This window comes from Neofelis nebulosa, chromosome 3 (assembly GCF_028018385.1).
Source record: "Neofelis nebulosa isolate mNeoNeb1 chromosome 3, mNeoNeb1.pri, whole genome shotgun sequence".
In the NCBI taxonomy this organism is placed as follows: domain Eukaryota; kingdom Metazoa; phylum Chordata; class Mammalia; order Carnivora; family Felidae; genus Neofelis; species Neofelis nebulosa.
In genome coordinates this window covers 3652047-3675990 of record NC_080784.1, presented here as the reverse complement: position 1 = coordinate 3675990, position 23944 = coordinate 3652047, and the positions used below count along the sequence as shown (strand labels likewise).

The window sequence follows — 23944 nt, the reverse complement described above, 5'->3', positions numbered from 1 at the left end:
CCTTTGCAATTCTCATTTTTAACATAGAAACATGCCCTTCAGCAAAACCTACTCAGTAAGAAGTATTTTCTTTTTTTAGATGGTTTTTCCATAATATCAGTATATTTGAACAGAATCCCGAAAACTAGAGATTATACTGCTTTGGTCAAAATGAAGATAAAAGGAGAACCATGTTTTTGAAATTCACTAGGATTTTGTAGGTTGACCTTACTCAAAGGATAGCAGTTGGTTTTGCAGACTTCTGTTTGAATAACTATTCACGGAACTCTATCACAAATATGGTTTTAGGGAAATACATATTTTTGTATAAATAGTGATTACATATAGAGTGTCCCTTCGTTCAGTCAGCTGTTTGACCATAAATACCTCTTGCACCTTATTTTTGAAAGGAACCCTGCTAAACTTTATTATTTTAATGAACTGTCACCGTTGAATTTGGACTTCTTTATGATCTGCTTGAAAAATGTAAAATTTAATTAATCTGTGAGAGAGGAAGTGATCATGAAATGATATGCACATAGTTAATAGGCCATTTTGCATAGGGTGAACTTGAGGGGATTCTGTGATTTAAAATGATTTTTATTGTCATCGACGCAGCAGTAGAGAGATTCTCCGTGGTCCCGGGGAGCTGTGCTACACAGCTCATAAGTTATCACTAAGTACTTAGAGGAGTTTGAAGATGGATGGGATCCGATGGTTCTGCTCGTTAGCGTGTGCAACCACGTCGGAGAGCTGCCTTTGTTTACCTGATGCTTTGTGCCGCGTCTACCTTTCATAACTCTGTGGGCGCCATTCTGCATTTCATTCCAAGCCGCCTCATCTGGAGATTTGCAAGATTTCTGCGTGCTTCTTTTTAAGATAGAATGATTGCCTATAAATGCAACGAGCATTTTAAACCATCACCCTGTTTTTAAATTGGGAACGACTCCCCCCAGTTTGCATGATTTTAATCTCAAGGGGGAGCCGTGCATCTATCCATTGAACACTTCGAGATTATTTCTCAGTTGGCATTAATGTAGACATTGGGAAAGTGTGACCATCTTCCCAACTAATCGATCGCCTTTCGTTAGTTTATATCTTAGTAACATAGTTTTGACCAATGACTAGATAAGCCACTTCCCAGCAGAGAAATTAGGCAGCGTTTCTTCTGCCTTGAGCATCAGCACCAAGGACAGGCTAAACTCACCTGCAGGTAAATGAGTATCAATTATCTTGGCAGCCAGGCCTACGCATATAGGTATTATGTAACGGGAAATGGAAAATGTGTATATGTGTATTTGGGAATAAGTGAATCTTATCTTTTCATTACATTTTAAATATATATACATGCATACATATATATACGTATATATATATAGTTTTTTTTTTCTTTCCCAGAAACGAGGCTTATGTCCTCTGTAAGAAACTTGTCAACTGGGGCATCAGCTGATCATGTCTTAGCATGCACATAAATTCTGTTCTGCTGATTTAAAACAGTTTTTCTTTTATCTTCAAGCCTTTTTTTCCCCCCTTATTAAAAAATAATGCATGTTTAGTTAAGGGGGAAAAGAGGACAAAAAGCTGTCATCTTTCTACTCGGAGGCAAATACTATTAACACAAACATACATAAGTAAGCTTCATAATTATTTTATGTTTATCGAGTCTATTTCCAAAATGTTTTTAAGTGACAGCATCCTATTTTGTCAATTGCACTTTGACTTACCAGCGCGAAACAAAATGAGGATCTTTTTGTGCCGTGATGTGCTTTCTGCGTGTTCTTCGTGACTGCACAGCATCCGAGTGGATCCGCCCACACGGACTGCTCTCGTCCCCTCTGACTATGCACTCAGAATCGCTTCAGTCTTCCCCTACCACAAAGATTGCCAGAATGAACCCTCTTGTTGCAAAACACACCCTTGATTATTTATAAATGACGTATTTCTACACATGTATGTGTTTCTTAAGCTTTTAAAACATTTTTCAAAACTCAGAAGGGTTGCACCAATTTACCAACAGAGCCATGAGTGAGTGTTTATTTTTCTTAAAGGAGGCAAAAAAACAAAACAAAACAAAACAAAACCAAAACCCTGTTCTTATTTCTTTTTTTATTGTTATTTTTAATGTTTATTTATTTTTGAAGGAGAAAGAGAGCATGAGCCAGAGGAGGGGCAGAGAGAGGGAGACACAGAATCCGAAGCAAGCTCCAGGCTCTGAGCTGTCAACACAGAGCCCGACGTGGGGCTCGAACCCACGAACCCCGAGATCATGACCTGAGTCAAAGTCAGCGCTCAACCCAGCGCTTTTTCCCCTTTTATTATTATTAGTGTTTCCCCTCGTATCTTCGTTTCTTTCTCTCTCTTTTCTGAAATCCCTTAGCCTCTCACCTGCTGGCATGTTACTGATATTTCCACCACCTCGTCTGTTGCTGCTAATTTTTGCTGTGGACTGGTTGGATAGCTCCCTTTTTTCACTTATCAAAGGACTCCAATGAATGAGGCACTACCTTTGGGATTTTTTAGCGGATTCCCGAGGACTCCTCTGCAGACCAGAGGACACTCACCACTTTCTCGTTCTGCATGAGGATCCCTCAAAGTCCCCATAATCTCTTTCCTTGTGTAGGCTGCAGTACCTTTTCTCCAACTCCAAGTTGTAAATGGCTCTCAAGAGCAAGAATTTGCCCTAAGTTTGCAGAAATTCATTCTGTGTCATCGTCTTGCCCTGACCCCCAGGGCAGCTCTTTCGAGCCCAGTTATGCCATTTAATGGTGTGAACGCTGAGTTGTATCGAAGCAGAAACACGCATGTGTCTCATTCAAGTGTGCTGCTTCATACCGTGAAGGATGGAGGTGCTGTTGGTACGTTAAGGAGGGGATCCTAAGGATTCGGGAAGGAGGCACTGGGGATTGATACAGATTCGTGGGTTTTGTGTCTACGTCCATTCCCTCTGGAGTATTTCCCGAAGTGTCTGGGTCACGTTTTGTACGCAATGCTGATCCTGTCCAAAATATTTTGCAAGCTTTCAGATTACAACCTAATGAAACTAAACTGAAGAATGCCTGACCCAAAGAGAAAACAAACACAGCCAGACAGTGCTACTTAATTCCCCTGGGTGCTCTTGGATAACCTCATTTAAAAAGGCCTCCTTGGATCTCTCAGGATAAGACAGGAATGCCTCTTGGTTTCTCTTAAACCAGTACCTTGTGTCACCCCCACATTCTTCCTGCTGGCAACACCCTGGTAGCCAGTGTCCTGAATCTGTCGCTCTGCATCTTGCAAACCCTGCATGCGGCGGAATCTTCTAGACCCAGAGGTACCTGCTCCCTCCATCTCAGCGCCACCTGCCTCCACCCGCGCCTTGCCTGGCTTTCCTCTGTCAACGTCCACTTGATTCTGGGGGAGCCGAGTAGACAGTGGCCCCAGCAGAGTTTATTACAGTCACACTCGATGCTGGGGGGAACATGTGGGTTTAGCCATTTTTGAGAAAATTATATCATATTACTCTTGAATGTATATCTGAATTTATTATAATACTAGTGATACTAGTTAGAATTTGCCTTTAGTGAGACTGAAATCATAACAGAAAGTAATGGAATGTGTTATATTTCTTCTTATGGAAAATTAAAGTTTTCAGGAATGTTAAGTGAGTATTCAAAGACACAATCGTCACAAAAATTAGAAAGCACGTACATTGGCATTATTCATAATAAAAGTCATCTGTATGTATGTCTCTGTATAAAAGATTGCCAATTAGGGTGTTTCTTTTTCTACTTACCATTTTTTTCCTCTTAAATGGATATATGGCCAGTGATGTGAAATAAGATATATAGTTTAGGGAGAACATTATAGTTTAATTGGGCTGATTTTTTTAAGACAACCTGGTGAGAAATCACTGTATTTGCTGTGAAGAACCATAAATCTTGAATATTCACCCGTGCGTCTAAAATGTATACCTGTGAATTTTGCAGTGTTTTAACACCTTTAAACATGATGGAAGATTTAACAGAAATCCTATGTAGTAAATGAAACCATCCTAAACATTTTGAAGTTCAAGAATGAAAATTGGCTTGCCTATTAACACCACTGAACTTCATAATTATTATCTTCCTAACATAAATATAAACACAGGTAGTGAAAAAGTGATAGGTAAAAACCAAGTAGATTGATGAGTATCATCTAAAGCACTGTTCTCTGATACTAATGTGCTGAGCATTGTGATTACATTCTATTTTCCAGATTGATGTTCTGGCTCAGTCTGTTACAGGTTCCATATTCCCAGATGTCACTTAAACTTTGTGTTAGTTTTGTCATTTTGAATTGTATCCCAAACCTTACGTATATCAGAGGACTCTGGGGAATACCTGGCATAACGTGTGTTCATTCACTCAACAAATATTCCCTGAATACCTGATCACAACTGCGCCGGGTGTTAGTGAGACACAGGTGAACAGGAAGCATGCCTTCTAGAAGAAGTCAGCAATGACTTTGTGAACCTACGATAGGACAGGAGAATCAGCAGGACCATAACGTGACATTCGTGGCCATTTCTTTCCCTTTCCAAGTGTTTCTGTAACGTGTATTGTGTGCATTGTAGGAGTGTGGGGGAGGAAAGTCATCTGTTTAACTGGGTAGAGCTTAAAATCATAGCAACTGAAGTTTATTTGTCAACAGTTACAAATCCTCCGTAAAAGCAGGGTGGAACACTGTATGAAATTCATGAACAAGTCCATGAAAAACGTACAGACCTCCTGGGCCTTAAATTTTCATCCAGATAATTGTCTACTAACCTGACACATGCTGAGTGCCCTTGATGAATTCTGTGATGTCCTACTTCACCTTGACCAGCATTGTCCCTCTTCCGTGGCAGCTGCGTGTGGAGGGAACCTGACGGGCCCAGCGGGTGTCATTCTGTCACCTAACTACCCGCAGCCATATCCTCCCGGGAAAGAATGTGACTGGAGAATAAAAGTGAATCCAGACTTCGTCATCGCCTTGATATTCAAAAGGTACTGTCTTTTGCTGAATCCCCCTTGAGTAGACTTTTCAAGTGTCACACCGAAAAATTACCTCACATATCCCTTCACAAAGTACCTGGTTTTACCTTGAGTGACGCCCTAGATGTTATTCGAATAGTTACTACATAGGGCTGCATAATGACCTAAATGGAAATACACATATATGTACTTTTGCTTTCGAGAAGTCTGCTTGTATTAGGACATGGCAGGAATTACTTTTAAATACTATCCCGCATGCAATATGTTCCACATGAGAAGGCTGAATTTACGGAATATTCAAGAAAAGTAATAAAAAAGTGGTACAGATACACTTAGTATGATTTCTTATCAGGACACTACAGAGACAATAGGAGTATTTCTCTAAATGCATGCTAACGAAATCGTTTCCGCAATACATCTTGTCTGACATTCCCACAGGTAGCCCTGTTACCATCACTGAAATATCATGACTTCATAGAACTTTGAAAATAGAAATTCCTCTAAATGTGGTTGCTGTAAAGTCTGAATTAATAGACATTACTCTTTAAAAAATGATTGCTGACTTATCCCTGCTAAACCAGATGATGGAGTTTCAAACATTGTGATTATTTTATAAATGTAAATTCTATAGGACTATCCTATTATTCGTATCTGGTGTATGATAATTGCATTTTTTCCAAATCCCACGATCTTCGCCTTTGTATTTTGATTATTTATTGAACTAAATGAAGGGACTTTTGAAAAGGCACCTGGTTCTAGAGGCCATCTTATTGATCTCTTAGCTCTCCAGGGTGAAGTGGTCTAAGTATATCTATCTGTCAGTTGAACACGGTTCCTTTTCTGATGTTTACGTCACCAACCCAGGCCTGGCCATGATTATCTTTCACTTTCTCCTCCTGATGGGATCTGAATCAGTATAATTTTAAATGTCCCTGATTCTAAATGTTAAGTCATCCTGATAAGCCATCATGTCTTCAATTTACTCAAGCTGCTATAAATTTACCCAGTGATGAACCCTTATTATGCCACTCACTCAGCCCTTGTGCAAAACCACTGAACATTTGCAGCTGTATTTTTGGGTATCTCTGTAGGTTTTGTGAATGCTAACTTCTACCAATGCCTTAAAACCTGGAGATGCCTCTGGCACCGTGAGATTAGAAGTAAATGAACAATTGAAAGCCTTTTAGAGAACATGGGGCCTTAGAAGTCGGAGTTTCCTACCCTCCAGTGTGTCGTAGTGACTAATTATCAAGGTTCCCTCAGGGCAAAATCCATTTGATAGTATAGACGGACAACAGCTTTATAGAGGTTTTTGTTTTTCCTATTTATTTTACCCACCTCTCTGGAAGAGAGGTGAAGTAGAAAACCTCCAAGTTTTCTTCCAACTTCTAGATTCTTAAGTCATTAGCTGACCCAGTGTCACAGGAAAATCACACATGTGTGACTTCTTCCAAGACGTGGACAACCGGACAAGCTGCGGGTGCTCGGGTGGGAGTGACCCTCAAGCCTTACGACTGGGTCTACTCGGTAGATGGGAACAGGGAGCCAGAAGTGCTGGGTGGGGACAGGATTTCACCTCCCCAAGCAAAGAAACGCTGGCATTGACACGCGCTGCCCAGACGCACGGTTTATAGGGAGTCAGTAAAGTCAGGTGTGCTCCTAAGGGGCTGGGGAGCGTATGGCATGACTAACAGGAAGGACCAGGCACTGTGTGACCTGGAACATTCACTCCAAGGCCTTTCCTGGGACTTGGGGTCTTTGGGAAGGGTGACTCATCACAGGTCCCTGTAGACCGGGGAGCCGAAGATACTCACACATCGAGACTCAGATTACATTTGGTTCAAAAGCTGGGCCACACTTTGGCCTATTTATTGGGTCTCATGGATCGTGCAGAATTAAAAATGGATTTTACAGGGGCGCGCCTGGGTGGCTCGGTCCATTAGGCATCTGACTTAGGCTCAGGTCATGATCTCACTGTTCGTGAGTTCGAGCCTCTCTGCTGTCAGTGCAGAGCCCGCTTCAGATCCTCTGTCCCCCCTCTCTCTCCGCCCCTTCCCCCTCTCTAAAAAATAAAAATAAATTTAAAAAGGACATAAAAAATGGATTTTACAAATAGAATCATGATGAATTACAAATGTCACTCCAGACTTTAGTGCATGGATTATGGTATATCCAAAAAGAAAGCCAGAGAGAGAGAGGTCAGACTATATTTCCTTTCTGTGACTCAGTGTATCTCCAGTGCTCAAATATAATCTATAACAGTAATGAGCTCTACCGGTTAATGGGGATACAGCATCCCCAGATTCTAATAGCATTCTTATAAAGTATCCCAAATAAAATTCTTCCTCCAATCAGATTCTTCTTGTTTGATACAATTCCTGTTGACACCTTTCTGTTTGGTCATGCCTGATCTTTTACTCCTTCATTTGTGAGTTTTAAGGAATTTGTCAAATAAGCAGACTAAGGAATCTTTTAAAGCTCCCTTAAAAACTATGTCCAGGGACTTCCCGCAGCACCCAGTGTAGCCTTGGCATAAACTGGGATGGCACGATTCAGGACTAGGTGCAGTGTTAACATTGGGTCCTCCGTGGTGCCCACTCTTGGTGGCTTCCTTCAGAACACCTGGGGCAATTTCTGGAGAGACCTTTTGTTCCTATTTCATCACCTGGATCTCCAGATAAACTAGAGCCACTTAAACAACGTCCACGTTAGTGATGATAAGGCTTCCTTGACTCACCATCCTTGTTATCCAAATACACTGCCTGAAGGGAGACAGAGTGGACGCTGCTCGGAATGAGTCCTTGCTGAAGACACAAAGGCCCCGACTCAGAGATGAGGAAGAAGTGGAAGGCCAGTCAGAAGGCGTTACTTGGAACCTCTGTCAGTTTGTCGGTTATTTCTGATCTCCTCGAGATCTTATCGTCTGTGCCAGCTTTAGTCTTTGACCTGAGAGTGTGCACGTTTTGGAAGCGCCCAGACCATCATCCGCCTTCTCATCAAAAATGGCAGAGACACGGAAAGCCACATCCCACCTGAGAACTTTGGGGATTACCAGGGTATTTAATACTAGAGGAGAGAGACACAGAGAGAGAAGTGGAGAGAGCAGGGGGGCGGGGGGTGTGGGGCGGGAAGAGAAGATTGGAAAAAGTCAATGATGTAGGAACATGAAACGGAGTGGGTGCCTACCACTCCTCGTGCCATCCCAAGGATGACTGATGTCAGCTGACTGACCCAACCAAGTAGAGGCAATTACATTTTTAAAAGTAAAAACAAACTCACAGAGAATTAAAAAAAAATTAAGGAGAGCGATATCAAAGATACCTGTTTTTCAAACTAAAAATATTCACGTAAAAATCAAATATCGGTGGGAATTCCCTTTCAAACCCCTTTCTTTCAAACCATATTTCTTTAGCAATTTCCTGGGTGCAGGGAAGAGATATTCTGTCCACGTTATTAGGAATCATTGTCTTACAGATATCTTCAAACTCCTCCCATTTTGTAAAAGATGAAAGATTTATACGATCTGAAGGGAAACCAGAGTATGAACTCCTACCATTTTGAATATAGCAGTCATTATGTCTCATGCTAACAGTATTGACCATTCATATTAGTTACACACATTGCTACTGTCACATTTAAATTATTTTTACATTTAACTTCTGGGTTGTTTGGGTTTTTAAAATTCGTTGCATGAAGGTAAGTGAACTCACTGTGTGCTTGTAGTCTGGAGGAAATACGAGACACATGTTTGGTGCCGAACCTGATGAATGCTCTTTCCTTTAGTTTCAACATGGAGCCCAGTTATGATTTCCTACATATCTATGAAGGAGAAGATTCCAACAGACCTCTCCTTGGAAGTTTCCAGGGTTCTCAAGCCCCAGAAAGAATAGAGAGTAGTGGAAATAGTCTTTTTCTGGCTTTTCGGAGTGATGCTTCCGTGGGCTTGTCGGGGTTTGCGATTGAATTTAAAGGTACTGTGATCAGCTTAATTTGTGTGTCAAATAATTTGTATCAAGGTTTATTCATTGTAAGCATTTATCTCTGAGGTCTTGTGTGACTGTTTCATACATAAAATGCTCGCATAACATAATGTTCGATATTTACAGTGGGGAAGAAAATCCAGAGACACATTTCTACCTTTGCTGAAAGGAAAGAAGAAAAATGAATAATTTCTTTTTCCCCCAACTCATAGTCATGTAAAAATAAATTATGATGTGTGTATTGAAGGATTTGATGACATTTAAGAGTTGGGGCATCTCAGTTGGTTAAGCGTCCGACTTTGGCTCAGATCATGATCTTGCGGTTCGTGGGTTCGAGCCCCGCGTCGGGCTCTGTGCTGACAGCTTGGAGCCTGGAGCCTGCTTCCGATTCTGTGTCTTCCTGTCTCTCTGCCCCTCCCCTGCTCATTGTCATAGTCTCTCTCTCTCTCTCTCTCTCTCTCTCTCAAAAATTAAGAAACACTAAAAAAATAATAATTGTTATTATTTTAATGTGTGTTTTAATATCCTCTTATTTGTTTCTTCAGAATGACTAAGGTTAAGTATATCAGAATAGTAGTTTTATCTCCTTGCTTTTCAACGTGTCATTTTGTCGCCCTCACCTGTCTCCACCACCCATGGGCACTGGTTCATGAGGAGCCCCAGCCGAGGCAAGCTTCCTTGTTTGCCCACCAGATGGGTGTCTCCCACTTCGTTTGGGACCCCCCCCCATCACCTGTTGCCAGAGAAAATAGAGACAAACTCAAACACAAACCACCCTAAATTAAGCATTTTTCTATAGCGTCCATGAAAATAATCACATTCTTTGCAAATCCATGTCTCATGGAAACCAAGAACATACAAGATATATGACAAAGAATTAGAGAAAAGGACTTAATGAAATATCAATTCAGACTAGTGAGCGCTTTAAAAAAATAATGAAAATATGTATACTGATTTAAACTTGAGTTACTTATCAGTGATTAGAATTGTCAAATAAAACACAGGACACATTTCATGTCTGTTAATGCTTCAATGGACTTATGTTTCTTTATATGATTTTAGGTAGAAAATTAATCTATTTCCTTCTAAACACCAAAATCTGCAAACTTACTGATTCTTATTAAAATGCCTAAGAGAAAAATATTAAACTCAGCAGTCAGAGGAGTTCTTGTGCTTTGGGGATGGGATCTGTTAATGTTTATGAATAATGAAAAACAGCACATTTAGGCATTTACCGTATCATCAGACAGTTTCTGGAGTAACAAGAACTCACAGACGTGCATATCACCACGACAGTGCCCATTCTAGAATGAGCTGCAAAGCACTACCCCTCCTCTAAACATAAGGATGGACATTTGTCACTGCCCGCCTGTGCACTTTGTGCTCTCCAGGGCCTCCTCGGCTGGACGAGGGAATAAAGGAGGAAGGAGGTACGTTCCTAAGGGTAGGAAGAGAGACGTGCATCTTTTGTGTAGTTTCTTTAAAGACCAGGGCAGCTGTCGAACTGGGGGCCACAGCTCTTCATGTTTTAAAAGCTCTCCAGGAAAGGCTGTGAAAAACAGTAGCAGAAGACAAGGAAAGGTCGCAGTAACGGTGCTTTGGTCAGCTCTCTGGCAGGACGAGAAGTAGGAGGCACGGGCAGGGTCACTGAGCCACAGTCTCTGACACCGGCTGATTGAACCCACTGTCCTCCCTCGCGCGAGTTCTCAGAGGCGTGTCCTTAGGGAGGAAGGACATGAACTGTGGCAAAACACACTATGTTATGAAGTCATCGAATTAGAAAATAGGACAAACCGTAAGCGAAAACCGTGTCTGTGATTTATCACGAAACATCCTGAAGCGAGAGCTGGAGAAATGGAACCACAGGATTAGAGGGGGTCATTTGGAGAGATGAAGACACCTACCATCAGAGACCTAACTCAGAGACACAGAGCAGGCAGTCGTGTACATGGTGTTTAGTGAGACAGTAAACTCAACTGAAAGGGATGTGTAACAAATAAATGGTTGAAAAGGGTGAAAGGGCAACAGGCATGTATGGTAGACCCCTTCTCTGTGGTTTTGCTTTCCTGGTCTTGGTCTGGGCCACGGGAGGTCAGCGGGGTCTGGAAGCACATGCTCCGCCCCCTTGAGCTGGACTCAGAAGGGCACCAGAAGGTCCCCAGGAGCCTGACACTGGTCATCGCGTCCAGGTCACGCATGAGCTTGGGTATATTTTATACTTGTTCTATTTTATTAGTAGTAATTATTGCTAATCTCTTAAACTCTCATAGACATATATGTATATATAAGTAGGACAAAACATAGTATACATAGGGTTTGGTACTCTGTGCAATTTCAGGCCTTTCCTGGGGGTCTGGAAATGCATCTCCTAAATAAGGGGGACTGCTGCTGTGTACTGAGAAAATTTTTAGTACTTTAAGAGAGAGAGGAAGCATGAGCCCAGGAGGGGCAGAGAGAGGGAGACACACAAAATCCAGACTCAGCTGTCAGTGCAGAGCCCGACGCGGGGCTTGAACCCAGGAACTGTGAGATCATGACCTGAGCTGAAGTCAGAAGCTCAGCCGTCTGAGCCACCCAGGCGCCCCCATAATACATTCTCAAAATATGTGAAGTCAGCAATTGCCAACGAGATCTCTGTTTGGCTGATGTTGACACAGATCATTATAAATACAATGGAAAATATGGAATGAATACAGTTAAACAGCCCTCTTTTGTTTCCTCCAAGCTTTCCCAAACTTCGTGCTGTTCTCTTCCTCTGCCACATGCCATCCATTCCTAAGAGGATACACAATGTTAAGTCCTCAAAACTCACTCCACTTTTAGTCTGTCATGGCATATCTGTTAGAACCTCTCAGGATGGTTTTCCTGCAAACAGGAGTTTGTGGAAATAATAATAAGCAACAGATGGACAATCAGTAAGAAACAATTTAAACAGCATAATCAATATTAATTCCAGCCAAAGAAAATCAGTCTACCACTTATAATTTCCAGAGATCTTTTCTATGCGAATGAAGGAATTGACACACGTCAAGCCAGAAGAAGAGTGAAAACGTGTCTATTTTATCCACTCAAGTCACCCTTGAGCATGTATTGATATTAATGACCTTAATCCCTCTGTCTCTCTCTCTGTCTCTGTCTCTCTCTGTCGCACTCACACTCACACACACACACAGACATGCACACACAAGCCAAACTGTATTTTTATACTGTCAGTTAAAAAATGAAGATTAATATTTCAGGTATCTTCTAAATTGATCACTTGAACATCTATAAAATTCAGGTCTAGAGCCTTCTGACATTACCAGGAACTTTGATGATGGCATGAAAAATGTTGACATGTATAAGCAAAAACGCCATTCAAATGATGAAGTACAATATAACTATGTAACTATATATATTACTATATATATAACTATATATTTATAATTATAAATTAATTATTTATATAATTGTATATATTTATAACATATTTATATATTATAATTTGTATATTATATATACTTATATATATACTTATATATATACATATATATATATATATATATATATAGTTATCCATCCATTTAGAGATATTTTGCAAGGTCTATTGAATATAAAGACATTTAAAATGGTAAGGTTACCAAAAGTCAACAGGAATTAACCACATACCTACAAGTCTCAGAGGGGGAAAAAAAAAGACTGGTTTCTATTTATATTTGGGAACAGATAGGCTTTTAGTAAAAGTTTCTTTTCAGTTTATTTCTTTATTTTGAGAGTGAGACAAGGGAAGGGCAGAGAGAGAGAGAGAGGGAGAGAGAGAATCCCAGGCAGGCTCTGCGCTGTCAGCACGGAGCCCAGCGTGGGCCTCTGACTCACAAACCGTGAGATCGTGACCTGAGCGGCAACCAAGGGTCGGATGCTTAACCATCTGAGCCTCCCAGGTGCCCCAAGTGAAAGTTGTTACACTTCTGTTGGGCTTCCTGGTCCACAGTCCGCAGCAGACCAGCTCTGGCCCTCGCAGAGCTGCAGGGGAGGACAGAATGGAGGGCGAGGTGCAGCCCGCTCCGTGCCTAGAACGCAGCCGGCCCTCACCTCCCTGCGGGCGGTCACCGCAGCCAGGTCGGAGCTGTCGGGAGGTCTTGGCGGTGAAGGTGTGGCAACTGGCACTTATCCATCGGTCCGACCCCGCCGCCAGGCGCTGTGCCCCCGAGTGCAGGGAGGGAGCCCTGTGGGAGGCCCGGAACTTCTCCTGTCCTCCCTGCCCGTCTCCTCTTCCCGGTATCAAGTGCTGAGCACTGGCACGCCCGGAGCCCGACCCCGGGAGTGGCCGGATTCTCTCATGGCCTCTAGGGCGTGTGGTTTCACATCAGCATGATTTAAGCGCAGTGGTAGGAAATGACCTCAACTTTTCCAGCCTCGCTTTCTTTGCTTCAGTACTAGGTTCCGTAGCAAAAAGAAAAAACAAAAAAAACAAAAAACAAAAAACTCGTAAAAAGTAATGTTGTGTTTTTTACCTAAATGAAAGTGATTCAATAACGATTCTGTAGTAAAATGTGGTTTTAAGAAAAGAAGTGTAATTGTATTAAGTTGGAGTTTTTGCTATTTTCGTGTTATTGAATTATTAACTTGGTAGTCATCACATTAATAATGACATGTCGTTATTAATATTAACTTGATACTTAGCTACTAACTTGGTTATTTGTCCATCTATAAATACTTTTTGAGCTTTTCTCATACACCAGGCACTGTTGTAGGCACTAGATAAAATGAGCAAGCAAACAGAGAGACAGAAGCTTAAGATCCCTGCCCTTACGGAGTTGACCTTTGCTTCTACAGAGAAGCCCCGGGAAGCCTGTTTCGACCCTGGAAATATAATGAACGGGACACGCATTGGCACGGACTTCAAACTTGGCTCAACCGTGACCTACCAGTGTGACTCTGGCTACAAGATTGTGGACCCCTCCTCCATCACGTGTGTGATCGGAGCGGACGGAAAACCTGCCTGGAGTCAGGCCTTGCCTTCCTGCAACGGTACGCGTGGGCCCTATGCTGTCCTTCGTAACACTTTTACTTTAGAATGCACGGTCTCATTTGACTTTTACTTTAGAACACAAAGTCTCAGGGGCGCCTGGGGGGCTCAGGTCATGATCTCACGGCTCATGAGTTCAAGCCCCGCATCAGGCTCCGTGCTAACAGCTCAGAGCCTGGAGCCTGCTTCGGATTCTGTGTCTCCCTCTCTCTCTGCCCCTCCCCTGCTCATGCTCTGTCTCTCTCTGTCTCAAAAAAAAAAATAAATGTTAAAAAAAAATTAGAATACAACATCTCATTTTACTTTTACTTTAGAATGCAATGTCTCATTTTAGAATTGCTGTCACACTTCGGTGCTGTAGTCCCCTAACCAGTGGTTAGGGTTAGATTCCCGTACAGAGCCAATGCGGACTAAGTATTTCACATGCCTTGATCATTTGATGTATGGCCATTGGCACAGGCTTCGGGGAGGGGTGACATTTTTCTCTCAGAGAGTTTGGCATTTTTAACTTCTTTTTTTTTTTTTAATATTCTAGGCCTGATGTACATTAAGAGGTACTAAGTGACAGTCTCCAGATGCACTCTTCTGCTTCTGTCTCTGCATTTCAATGTCTCTCTCTCTCTCTCTCTCTCTCTCTCTCTCTCTCTGTGTGTGTGTATGTGTGTGTATACATGTATATATGTGTATATATTCATGTGTCATTCTCCCCCCACATATCACTAGTTGTAATTCTTTATATGGGCATTCAGTTACTAAATCCACATATTAAAAGGTAAGATCAACCTTCAAGAGCAGACCAAACTAGGGCACCTGAGCAGCCCAGTTGAGTGTCTGACTCTTGATTCTGGCTCGGGTCGTGAATTCACAGGGCTGTGGGAGTGACTCTGGGTCAGGATTCGTGCTGTCAGTGGATCCTGCTTGAGATTCTCTCTCTCCTTCTGTCCCTCCCCAGCTCATGGCACTCTCTCCCTCTCTCTCTCCTTCTCTTTCTCTCTCAAAAAAAGAAGAGACAGAACTGACCTACAGCGACAGCAGTCTGGTGGCAGTTACCCCGGACAGTGCAGTGACAGAGAGACAGATGCAGATTTCCGGGTCTCTGGCCGTGTCCGTATGTTAATCTAGTCGATGATTTCATAGGACTGTCCATAGACCAAAGTGTTTGAGCTTTGGGCATGTGACTTGTAACCTCTACCCTGAGATGATGCACATTAAAAAGAAGATGGTAAAGCCCATGGTGTTTGCAGAAAAAAAAATGATTTCCAAGTTATTTTAGGATGAACTCAGGTACCAGTTTAGTTAGATATAATGAACTTACCAAAAGCTTTCTTTTTCTCCCCCACTCAGGACAGCTCACGTTACTGGTCCCTTCAGACCAAATAGGTCAAAATTTTTTTAATTTTTTTTAATTTTTAAATTTTTTTTAAATTTTTTTAATTTTTATTTATTTATTTATTTTTTATTTTTTATTTTTTTTATTTTTTAGGTCAAATTTAAAAATTAAACAAAAGAAACAAACCAACGTAATGCCCTTGGTCGCATTGTGACATCCGTGTCCCTAAGTCTGTGTGTGAACCCGAGAACTTGTCGATTTAAGAAGCCACCTTGCCAGGACCCAGCCCTGGGTTCTGGCACAGTAAGGACTTCACACAAGTTTCTAGAGGAAATGAATAAGATATTGAAAAGCTAAAAATAAATTTTCATGGAAAATTATGCAGCCTGTTAAATCTTCCTAATCTGACATGTTTTAATAACCAAAATGAAAACAGATTCATCGATGCTTCTCAGATTCCAGGTCTGGAAGAGCGAACGATGCTGAGAGAGGGAAGCAAATACACCGTGCCCCCCCCTCCCCCCATGCATAGTGCATGTTTCCATGTTTTTCATTAACGTCTGAACTTAACCAGTAAGCTTTGGGTCCTCAGCATCGTAATCTCTTCTGTGGAGGGTGAGGAAGCTAGCCAGCCTCATAACTCATGTTAACTGCAAAGTGCGTGTGGGACCCTGTGGGATTTCCTTGTTGCAAATTTGCGTTCCCCCAACGCCATCGGGCCCGGGATAGGGGTGGCCGTGTGTCTGCCTGCTCTGTTTCGGTCTTGAGGAAAAGCCAGAGAGGAGTCCAGTTCCAGATCCACTCTTAACTTCATGTGCGAGGTGGGAAGGTGGTTCGGTGCCTGTAGGCCTCTGTGTCTTCTTGTCAGGGACAACGGTGATATTTGCCTGATACCCTCTGTGGACCTATCATAATAATCATATGGAACGATAGCTGTAAAAGATGTAAAAATCAGGGCGCCTGGGCGACTCAGTCAGTTGAGCATCCAACTCAGCGCAGGTCATGATTTTGCGTGTGGTTCATGGGTTCGAGCCCCACATCGGGCTCTGTGCTGACAGCTCAGAGCCTGGAACCTGCTTCAGATTCTGTGTCTCCCTCTCTTTCTACCTCTCCCCCACTCATGTTCTGTCTCTCTCTATCTCAAAAAGAAATAACCATTAAAAATACAGATACGTAAAAATCCACGTATATTTATGTTACATTTTGTAGAAACTTAATATATCACATTTTAATTATATTTAAAATGCACATGCCCTTTATAAAATAGAAATAATGCCATATACGTAAAATAAAATGCCCAGTAACCTCATAGATTTGGAAGGGCCTGAGAAACATCATTCATCTCAAATTCTTAAAAAGCAATCTAAAACTTCTATTTCAATGTTTATTGTGATTTTTTACTTTTGAGATTTTGGAAGCCACTTGTTATATATGTAAATTACTCTTTACATACATACACGTATACACACCTATAAGTGTAAAGGGAAATTAATCTATAAACATAATAAAAAATATATTATTAATAACAGATAAACTATATAAATATATTGAAATATATATATTTATACACCAATAATATATAACATTAATAAATATAATGTTGATGGATAACTAATAATATGAATAAGTAATATATATTTTTATTATGTTTTTAGGTTTATTTCCCTTTATACTTATAGGGTGTATATATGTATATGTATTTCAATATATACTAAATATAGATATTGAAATAAATATATTACATTAAATAAAATATATATTAAATGTAGATTAAATATATGTGTGATGTACATGATTCATGTACATGTATATGTAAAAATAATATGCATATATAGAAAGCAAATTTATGAGGGAAGTTTGTAAATTTTAGCACCAGGCAGTGTATTTAAGTCGTGACCACGAAAGCCAGCTTGTGAGTCAGTGCCTCCCCTGGCTCTATTTAATGAAAAATGCTGAAAAGCCACATACTTAAGTTACCGTGTGAGCTGCTTTGGGCAGGTTTGACAACATGGAAGTTTTGGAGTCCTTCCTGCTAAATTTCCTAAAAACCAACATGAGGGGTGTCTGGGAGGTGACACAGTGGAACCCAGGCAGTGCTCTCACGGGAGCCTAGGGTCCTAGATCGCCGTCCCAGAAGTGGGTCCAGGGCTGCCTGCAGGCTGCTTACCTAGGTCTTGAGGACCCCACTTTCCAGGGGAGAGGTTCTCAGGGTGGGGACTAGAGCAGGGCCCAGGGGTTATCCAACTAGAGGCGGCCAAATTCTGGCTGCACCACCCAGGGCTCAGGACATAAGAATGCCTACCTCACCAGTGTTGGAAAGATTAAATGGGATATGCATATGGCTGTCTCAGACAAAGTAGGTGCTCAATAAATAGAAAATCTGGATTCTGTATGTAAATCTTAATCTACCTGTAAATGGAATACATTATCCTTTTAATAAACCAGAGGGCAATGATGGCAGACTCTTGGTCTGACATCCAGTCACGTCGTGACTGTTGAGCATGAAACCCCAATAAGTGCAATGCCCTTACACACACCCCAGTTCCCAGCAGACATCGCGCGTAGGTAATGTGTGAACAGAAATACCTCCTGAGATATAACTTTCTACAGAGGTTCTAATATTTTTTCTTGTATTCCACTAAATGATCTGTACATCCCAGGTGTGGTAATATCCCTCTTCAGACATCTCCATAGAATATATATATATATATATGGGGACTAGAGTAAAAATAAGAAAGAAGGTGAGTTTTAGACTTTGTTAAATAATAATGCAGGAGGAATTAAATTTGTATTAAACCCAAATACAATACAACCTGTGGGGGAATGATAGCCACAAAATAAACATAAATAAAAGAAGTCACGGGGCACCTGGGTGGCTCAGTCGGTTAAGCGTCCGACTTCAGCTCAGGTCACGATCTCGCGGTCCGTGAGTTCGAGGCCCGTGGGCTCTGGGCTGATGGCTCAGAGCCTGGAGCCTGCTTCCGATTCTGTGTCTCCCTCTCTCTCTGCCCCTCCCCCGTTCATGCTCTGTCTCTCTCTGTCTCAAAAATAAATGTTAAAAAAAACAAATTATAATAAAAAGGTTACTAAAAGAAGTCACATTTGGATAATAGATACAGAACCAAATTTTAAATTAGAGATTATTTCTTCTTCTGTATTTGAAGACCCATAAAGCCAAGAGCAATTTCTTTTTTTTTTTTTTTTTTTAATTTATTTATTTTTGGGACAGAGAGACAGAGCATGAATGGGGGAGGGGCAGAGAGAGAGAGAGACACAGAATCGGAAACAGGCTCCAGGCTCCGAGCCATCAGCCCAGAGCCTGACGCGGGGCTCGAACTCACGGACCGCGAGATCGTGACCTGGCTGAAGTCGGACGCTTAACCGACTGCGCCACCCAGGCGCCCCTTGAGCAATTTCTGTTTACCTGTCATCAAAGTGCACAACACATAAATTTTTATTTATGCTATGTATTTACATTTAAGTAGAACTCAAACTACCAAATCATTAAAGTAGAAATTACTTCCCCCTGTAGTTTATTTTGGATCTGTCATGGGGAATAACACATTTTGTGCATGAATCACTACATGTGGATCATGTAGATGACCAGCTAAACCAGGGATTTCTGCTATATTGTAAACATTTCAAGCCTGAATGGCTCAGTCTGTTAAGCGTCCAACTTCGGCTCAGATCATGATCTCACGGTTCATGGGTTCAAGCCCTGCATCAGTCTCTGTGCTGGCAGCTCAGAGCCTGGAGCCTGCTTCATATTATGTGTTTCTCTCTCTGTTTCTCCCCCACTCATATTCTCTCTCTCTCTCTCTCTCTCTCTCTCTCTCTCTCAAAAATAAAACATTAAAAAAAACATTTCAATATTCCATATATTATGGAACGCAGGCCGCACGTTCTGGACTAGTTTATTTTAAATGTAGAATATGATTTTTTTTTCTTGGTGATTCATCTGTTGTCTGCAGTTTTTCTTCACTGAAATTTACTGTAAATTGAACTGAAATTGAAACAACCCAGAGCCCGTTTCACGGGTCAGGATGTTAGCTGTGTTGTTTCAGTTTACATTCAATTCGATTGAATTTTGTTGTCTTTACATATGAGGCATACATTCCAGTTAACCAGATGGATGAGTGAATTCTTGTTACCATCTGTAGTTACGATGTTATTGCTCTTTATTCATTTAGAAAATTATCTGTTTCATGCATTAATTACCAAAGAGCAAGAACATCTTTATTTTTCTTTTATCACATTAACGTAAAATAATGCCCATTACGGAAAAGACCATACCTATCTGCGTCTGAGGTCAGCGCAGTAACATGGACAGAATAATCATTAAGAATGAAATGAAAATCCTATACATATTTTTGTCAATTTCGCAAATGTTTGCTTGTGTTCAAAATAGTTCTGGTGCTTATCTAGAACGTGTAAGCACAACCCAATGCATCAAGGAAGCAGTGGACCTAAAATGCCAGGTCAGTTTCCTTTCATTTCATCTTTTTTTTTTTTTTTTTTTAATGTCTTGTGTTATCACAAGATAATTCTCTTTCATCCTGTCCTTGAACAAAATAAATATTTGTAGGTATACTTCCACAAATGCATCACACGGTGTCCTTGATAAGATTTCTGTCTGTCAGATCATTTGAGCATCCAAATGTTACCCCAGTGGTGATTGGCTTCCACTTTTTATTTATACCTGTGGCTTAAAATTTGAACTGGATGGATTTTCTAGGTTTAAAAGAAAGGATATTTGCACAGTTACCTGCTTGAGTTTTATATGGCTGAGCAAAAAATAGATTTCTATGCTTCATGGTACTTACTTTTTAAAATTTGAACTGTAAACTTTTAAGGAAAAAGTAGTTCTGAAATACCCTGGTTGTATTTATATGAATGAGGTGAAAAAAAAATTAAGCGATGTATCTAAATTAGTAGAATAAGTCACCCAGCATTTCATGTAGAACCTTCAGCTTGGGAGTTTAACTTCTATCAACAAGTTAAAATAGAATTTTTCTTTTTAGAATTGTAAAATGTCAGTGTAAGTGTCGTGGGATGATAAAATTATTCTGAATCCAGACACCAGTGGGAAGACCACACTCAGTGTAGTTGAAGAAAATCTCTACCTGTTGATCGTAAGTAGATCAACGCTGTCAGATGCGTAAGCTGTTTTCCCTTGAAACTTAGAACAAGACTTCAGTTTTCCAAGCTGTTGTGATGTATGGCTTCGAACTCTCACAAATCACGAATGAGGTGCTTTGACATTAATGTCAACATAGTCCAAGGAGCTTTGTTAGTTGCGAAGAATGCCTATCAGTTAGGACTTGATAGTGTGTTAATCAACATTGAAAGGATTAAATATATTGCCTTTGATTTGTCTTTTGGTGCTTGAAAACTGTCTTATCAAGAATAAACAAGTTGTACAAATCTACTTTCTCAAACACTAAAAATGATTCTGACTTGAGGCCCATGGGGATGTATCTGAGACCAGGAGCAGCGTGGTCAGGCTGCAGGCAGCAGGGTCCAGGAGGCTGGTAGTTCAGTGCCTGTCCCGGGTCACGCTCTGCAGACTGGGACGTCTTCTGAAGTCACATTTGACGGATTGAAGGATAGGGCGTTTAATTAAAAAACTGGGAGTCACGAGACTAGGATTCAATTGAATGTCTGTTTGAACATGCTTCCAGAGTATTTTCGGTGTTGTCCCAGTGTTTTCAGTGTTTCCTTAGCAAAAGTAATGCCCAAGTGAATAAAATAATGAGAAGGAAAGTAAAGACACGCACACACGCGTGCGCATACACACACGCACACACGCACACACAGAGCTCTGCATGTAACACTTGTTACTGTATGTGCCCTGGCTTTCTAGTTATGAATCAATTCAGTTTTCAGTCAAACTTGCAGGAAGAGACCCCGGCTTATTAGTAACTCTACATGCTACTCTTGAACTGAGTCTTTGAGATGAAAAGTTCAACAATGAAAAGCTAAAAGCAAACATTATTTTTTCTAAGCTCTGTAGTAATGTAAAAACAGTAGAAAACTGAAATAATTTTTGTAGCTTTTCAGTTAATATGACTGATGCCAACCAGAAAATTCTCGTGAGACTCAAAGTAACTCAGGAATCTATTCATTTCAGGCTTGTTGTTAGTTTCTTACTAACATTTTCATGATCATTTTAGCACGTCTGGGAGAGGTTTTGGGATTTCCTGAGACCATCATAGGTTTTTCTCCTAAGTTGTCTTTATTCAGACTTGGTAAATCTCCGCTTTTCTTTTCCTTCACTTCCCACAGCGAAATTAAGTAGTTTTTCCATTGGCCACTTTGTTAAATTTCTTTTTTAAATTTTTTTAATGTTTGTTTTTGAGGGAAAGAGTGTGAGCAACAGAGAGAGACAGAGTGTGAGTTGGGGGGTGGGGAACGGGCCTAGAGAGAGGGAGACACAGAATCTGAAACAGGCTCCAGGCTCTGAGCTGTCAGTGCAGAGCCTGATGCAGGGCTCGAACTGACGATCCGTGAGATCATGACCTGAACCGAAGTTGGACGCTCAACCCACTAAGCCACCCAGGCACCCCCCCCGCCCACTTTGTTAAACTGTTGAACAAACCAGGTGAGATGCTCATTTCCTCAGTGTTTTCATCCTCCTGCGGCCCCGCCCCTCGCGAGCAGGTGTGGCGATGGTTTTGCACATGCTGTTTGCTTACTCCCTCTTGCAGCTCCCTGCGGAGGCCAGTACACCGGGTCCGAAGGGGTCGTTTTGTCACCAAACTACCCTCATAATTACACGGCCGGTCAAATATGCCTCTACTCCATAACGGTGCCAAAGGAGTTTGGTAAGTTTGTCTTTCTTTAATGTTTTATTCGTGGTCATATTTGTTTCGATGTTAATTTTTCTGTCATCTTATAAACAAATCTTTCGGCTCTGACTATAATAAAAAATATAAAAGAAGACGACTTGTGTTAAAGCAACAGGTTTTCTAAACGTACACAGCATCCACTCCAGTTATTTTATCAATGTCATATAAAATGCGTAAATTTTCTTCTAAGATTCTGATCCAGAATAATCAGAGAGAATCAGTTTGGCTTGACTCATCCTTTGTTAGAACTGGTTTTTTTTGAGGCAGGATGGCCAAGTGAGGTGGGCCAGGGGAACACTGGAGGCCAGTCTGCACCTGCATTTCTCAGTCAGATGCTGACGGAAGTCACTGGATCAGCGAGCTCACCTTCGAGTGGGTACAGATGTCAAAGCGGGCAGATCCCCATGTGACCCCTCAACACCTCGCTTACCAATTTCCCTCCTGAACTTCGCTTCCAGTCTGAGCCAGCTTTCCGCATGGCTTCTTCTCTAGAAGGGCCTTCCTGCCGGGTCTGCACTGGGTTTTCCCAGAGCTGGATTCCCACACCTCCAATCTCACTCTTGACCACGGACATTTCCTTTGACTTGGGTTCTTTTCTGGAGTAAACCAGGTAGTCGTTTTTATAACTTTGTAGACCAGGTTCTTTTTTTCCCAGTAGTACAGTGAAAACCCTACATGGCTAAGTTTTGTTTTTTTCCTTTACATGTGATGTAGCAGCCATCCACTCATAGACGGACAGCAGATAAAGATTCTAAGGCTAGAATCTGTTTGAGGGAAAACCTTTTAGAAAGTACAATTATAACACAAGTAAGTTACTTGTTGGGTAAGAAATTGGCACGCGGGAGACAAACGGTTTCTGGATGGCAAGTAAGTTGTTCTGCGTGTGTGCGTTTGCACAAGACGGGAAAACATCTCTAATAAAATGTTAACTTGGTAAACGAGCGAGGTCTGGCAACACAAGTCGTACGTGACGCCCGATGTCACATGATCACAGCTGAGCCAGTGGTCCTTGAAATTTGCTTTGATATACGAGTGCTTTGGATGACAAGCGTGTTTCCGGAAGGCGTTATGCTGGCAAACCAAGGTTTTACTCTATTTATTATCTACAGGCCTCTTCGAAACTGACGAAAACCTTCACCAGGAACTTACTTTAGCCTTAGGTGTTTTAGGTCACGGGCCCTTCATGAGCCGTGTGACGAACTTGCTTGCTATTTTACCACACACCATGTAGTATCTACCCTGGGCCAGTACTCAAGACTGTTAGGGTTTTCGGGCTGGGCTTTCCTTGGTGTTTAAGAGATGATGGACATGCTCGTGGAGACCAGGGCAGGGGGACCAGCTCCCCAACAGGCAAAGGGCTGGTTCACTTTGTGAATGAGACAGCTGTTACTCTCATTTAAAAAGTGAGAGGGCTTCAGAATATCTACTTTGCTACAATAAACAAACAATAAAACTAAGAATAGCTCCTGATTCTCACTCTTTTTGCTTGACCAATTCCTTTAAACCAATGTCACTTCTTTAGCTCCCGTTAATTCGTTTTTTCCACCTAAGTGCTTAACGACATCCTCCAGTTACTTTCCTATTCCTTTTACTTTTGTTCATAGATAAACAGTAGAACATATTTATCACAATGGAATATAGCAGCCATATTCTATGATTTTAGTTTATTTCAAAATTTATTGAATTGTCACAACACAATTATGATTTCCCAGCAGATAAAAAAAAAAAGTCACACCTCTATCGTAAATATTGATCAGAGTTTCCCAGTCTGAAATGTTTAAAGATATACATTTATTACATTCGACCAG

General features: G+C 41.3%; 1 protein-coding gene across 5 annotated transcripts in view; it reads left to right on the top strand.

Moving 5' to 3' along the window:
• CSMD1 (CUB and Sushi multiple domains 1) overlaps nt 1-23944 on the top strand; it is a 2016488-nt gene that overhangs the window by 1745221 nt on the left and 247323 nt on the right. For all 5 annotated transcript variants that reach the window (XM_058719853.1, XM_058719852.1, XM_058719850.1 and 2 more), the window contains 4 exons: nt 4844-4982; nt 8754-8941; nt 13766-13960; nt 21996-22112. In XM_058719853.1, coding sequence (XP_058575836.1) covers nt 4844-4982; nt 8754-8941; nt 13766-13960; nt 21996-22112 — 639 coding nt within the window. The remainder of the gene's footprint in view (nt 1-4843; nt 4983-8753; nt 8942-13765; nt 13961-21995; nt 22113-23944) is intronic.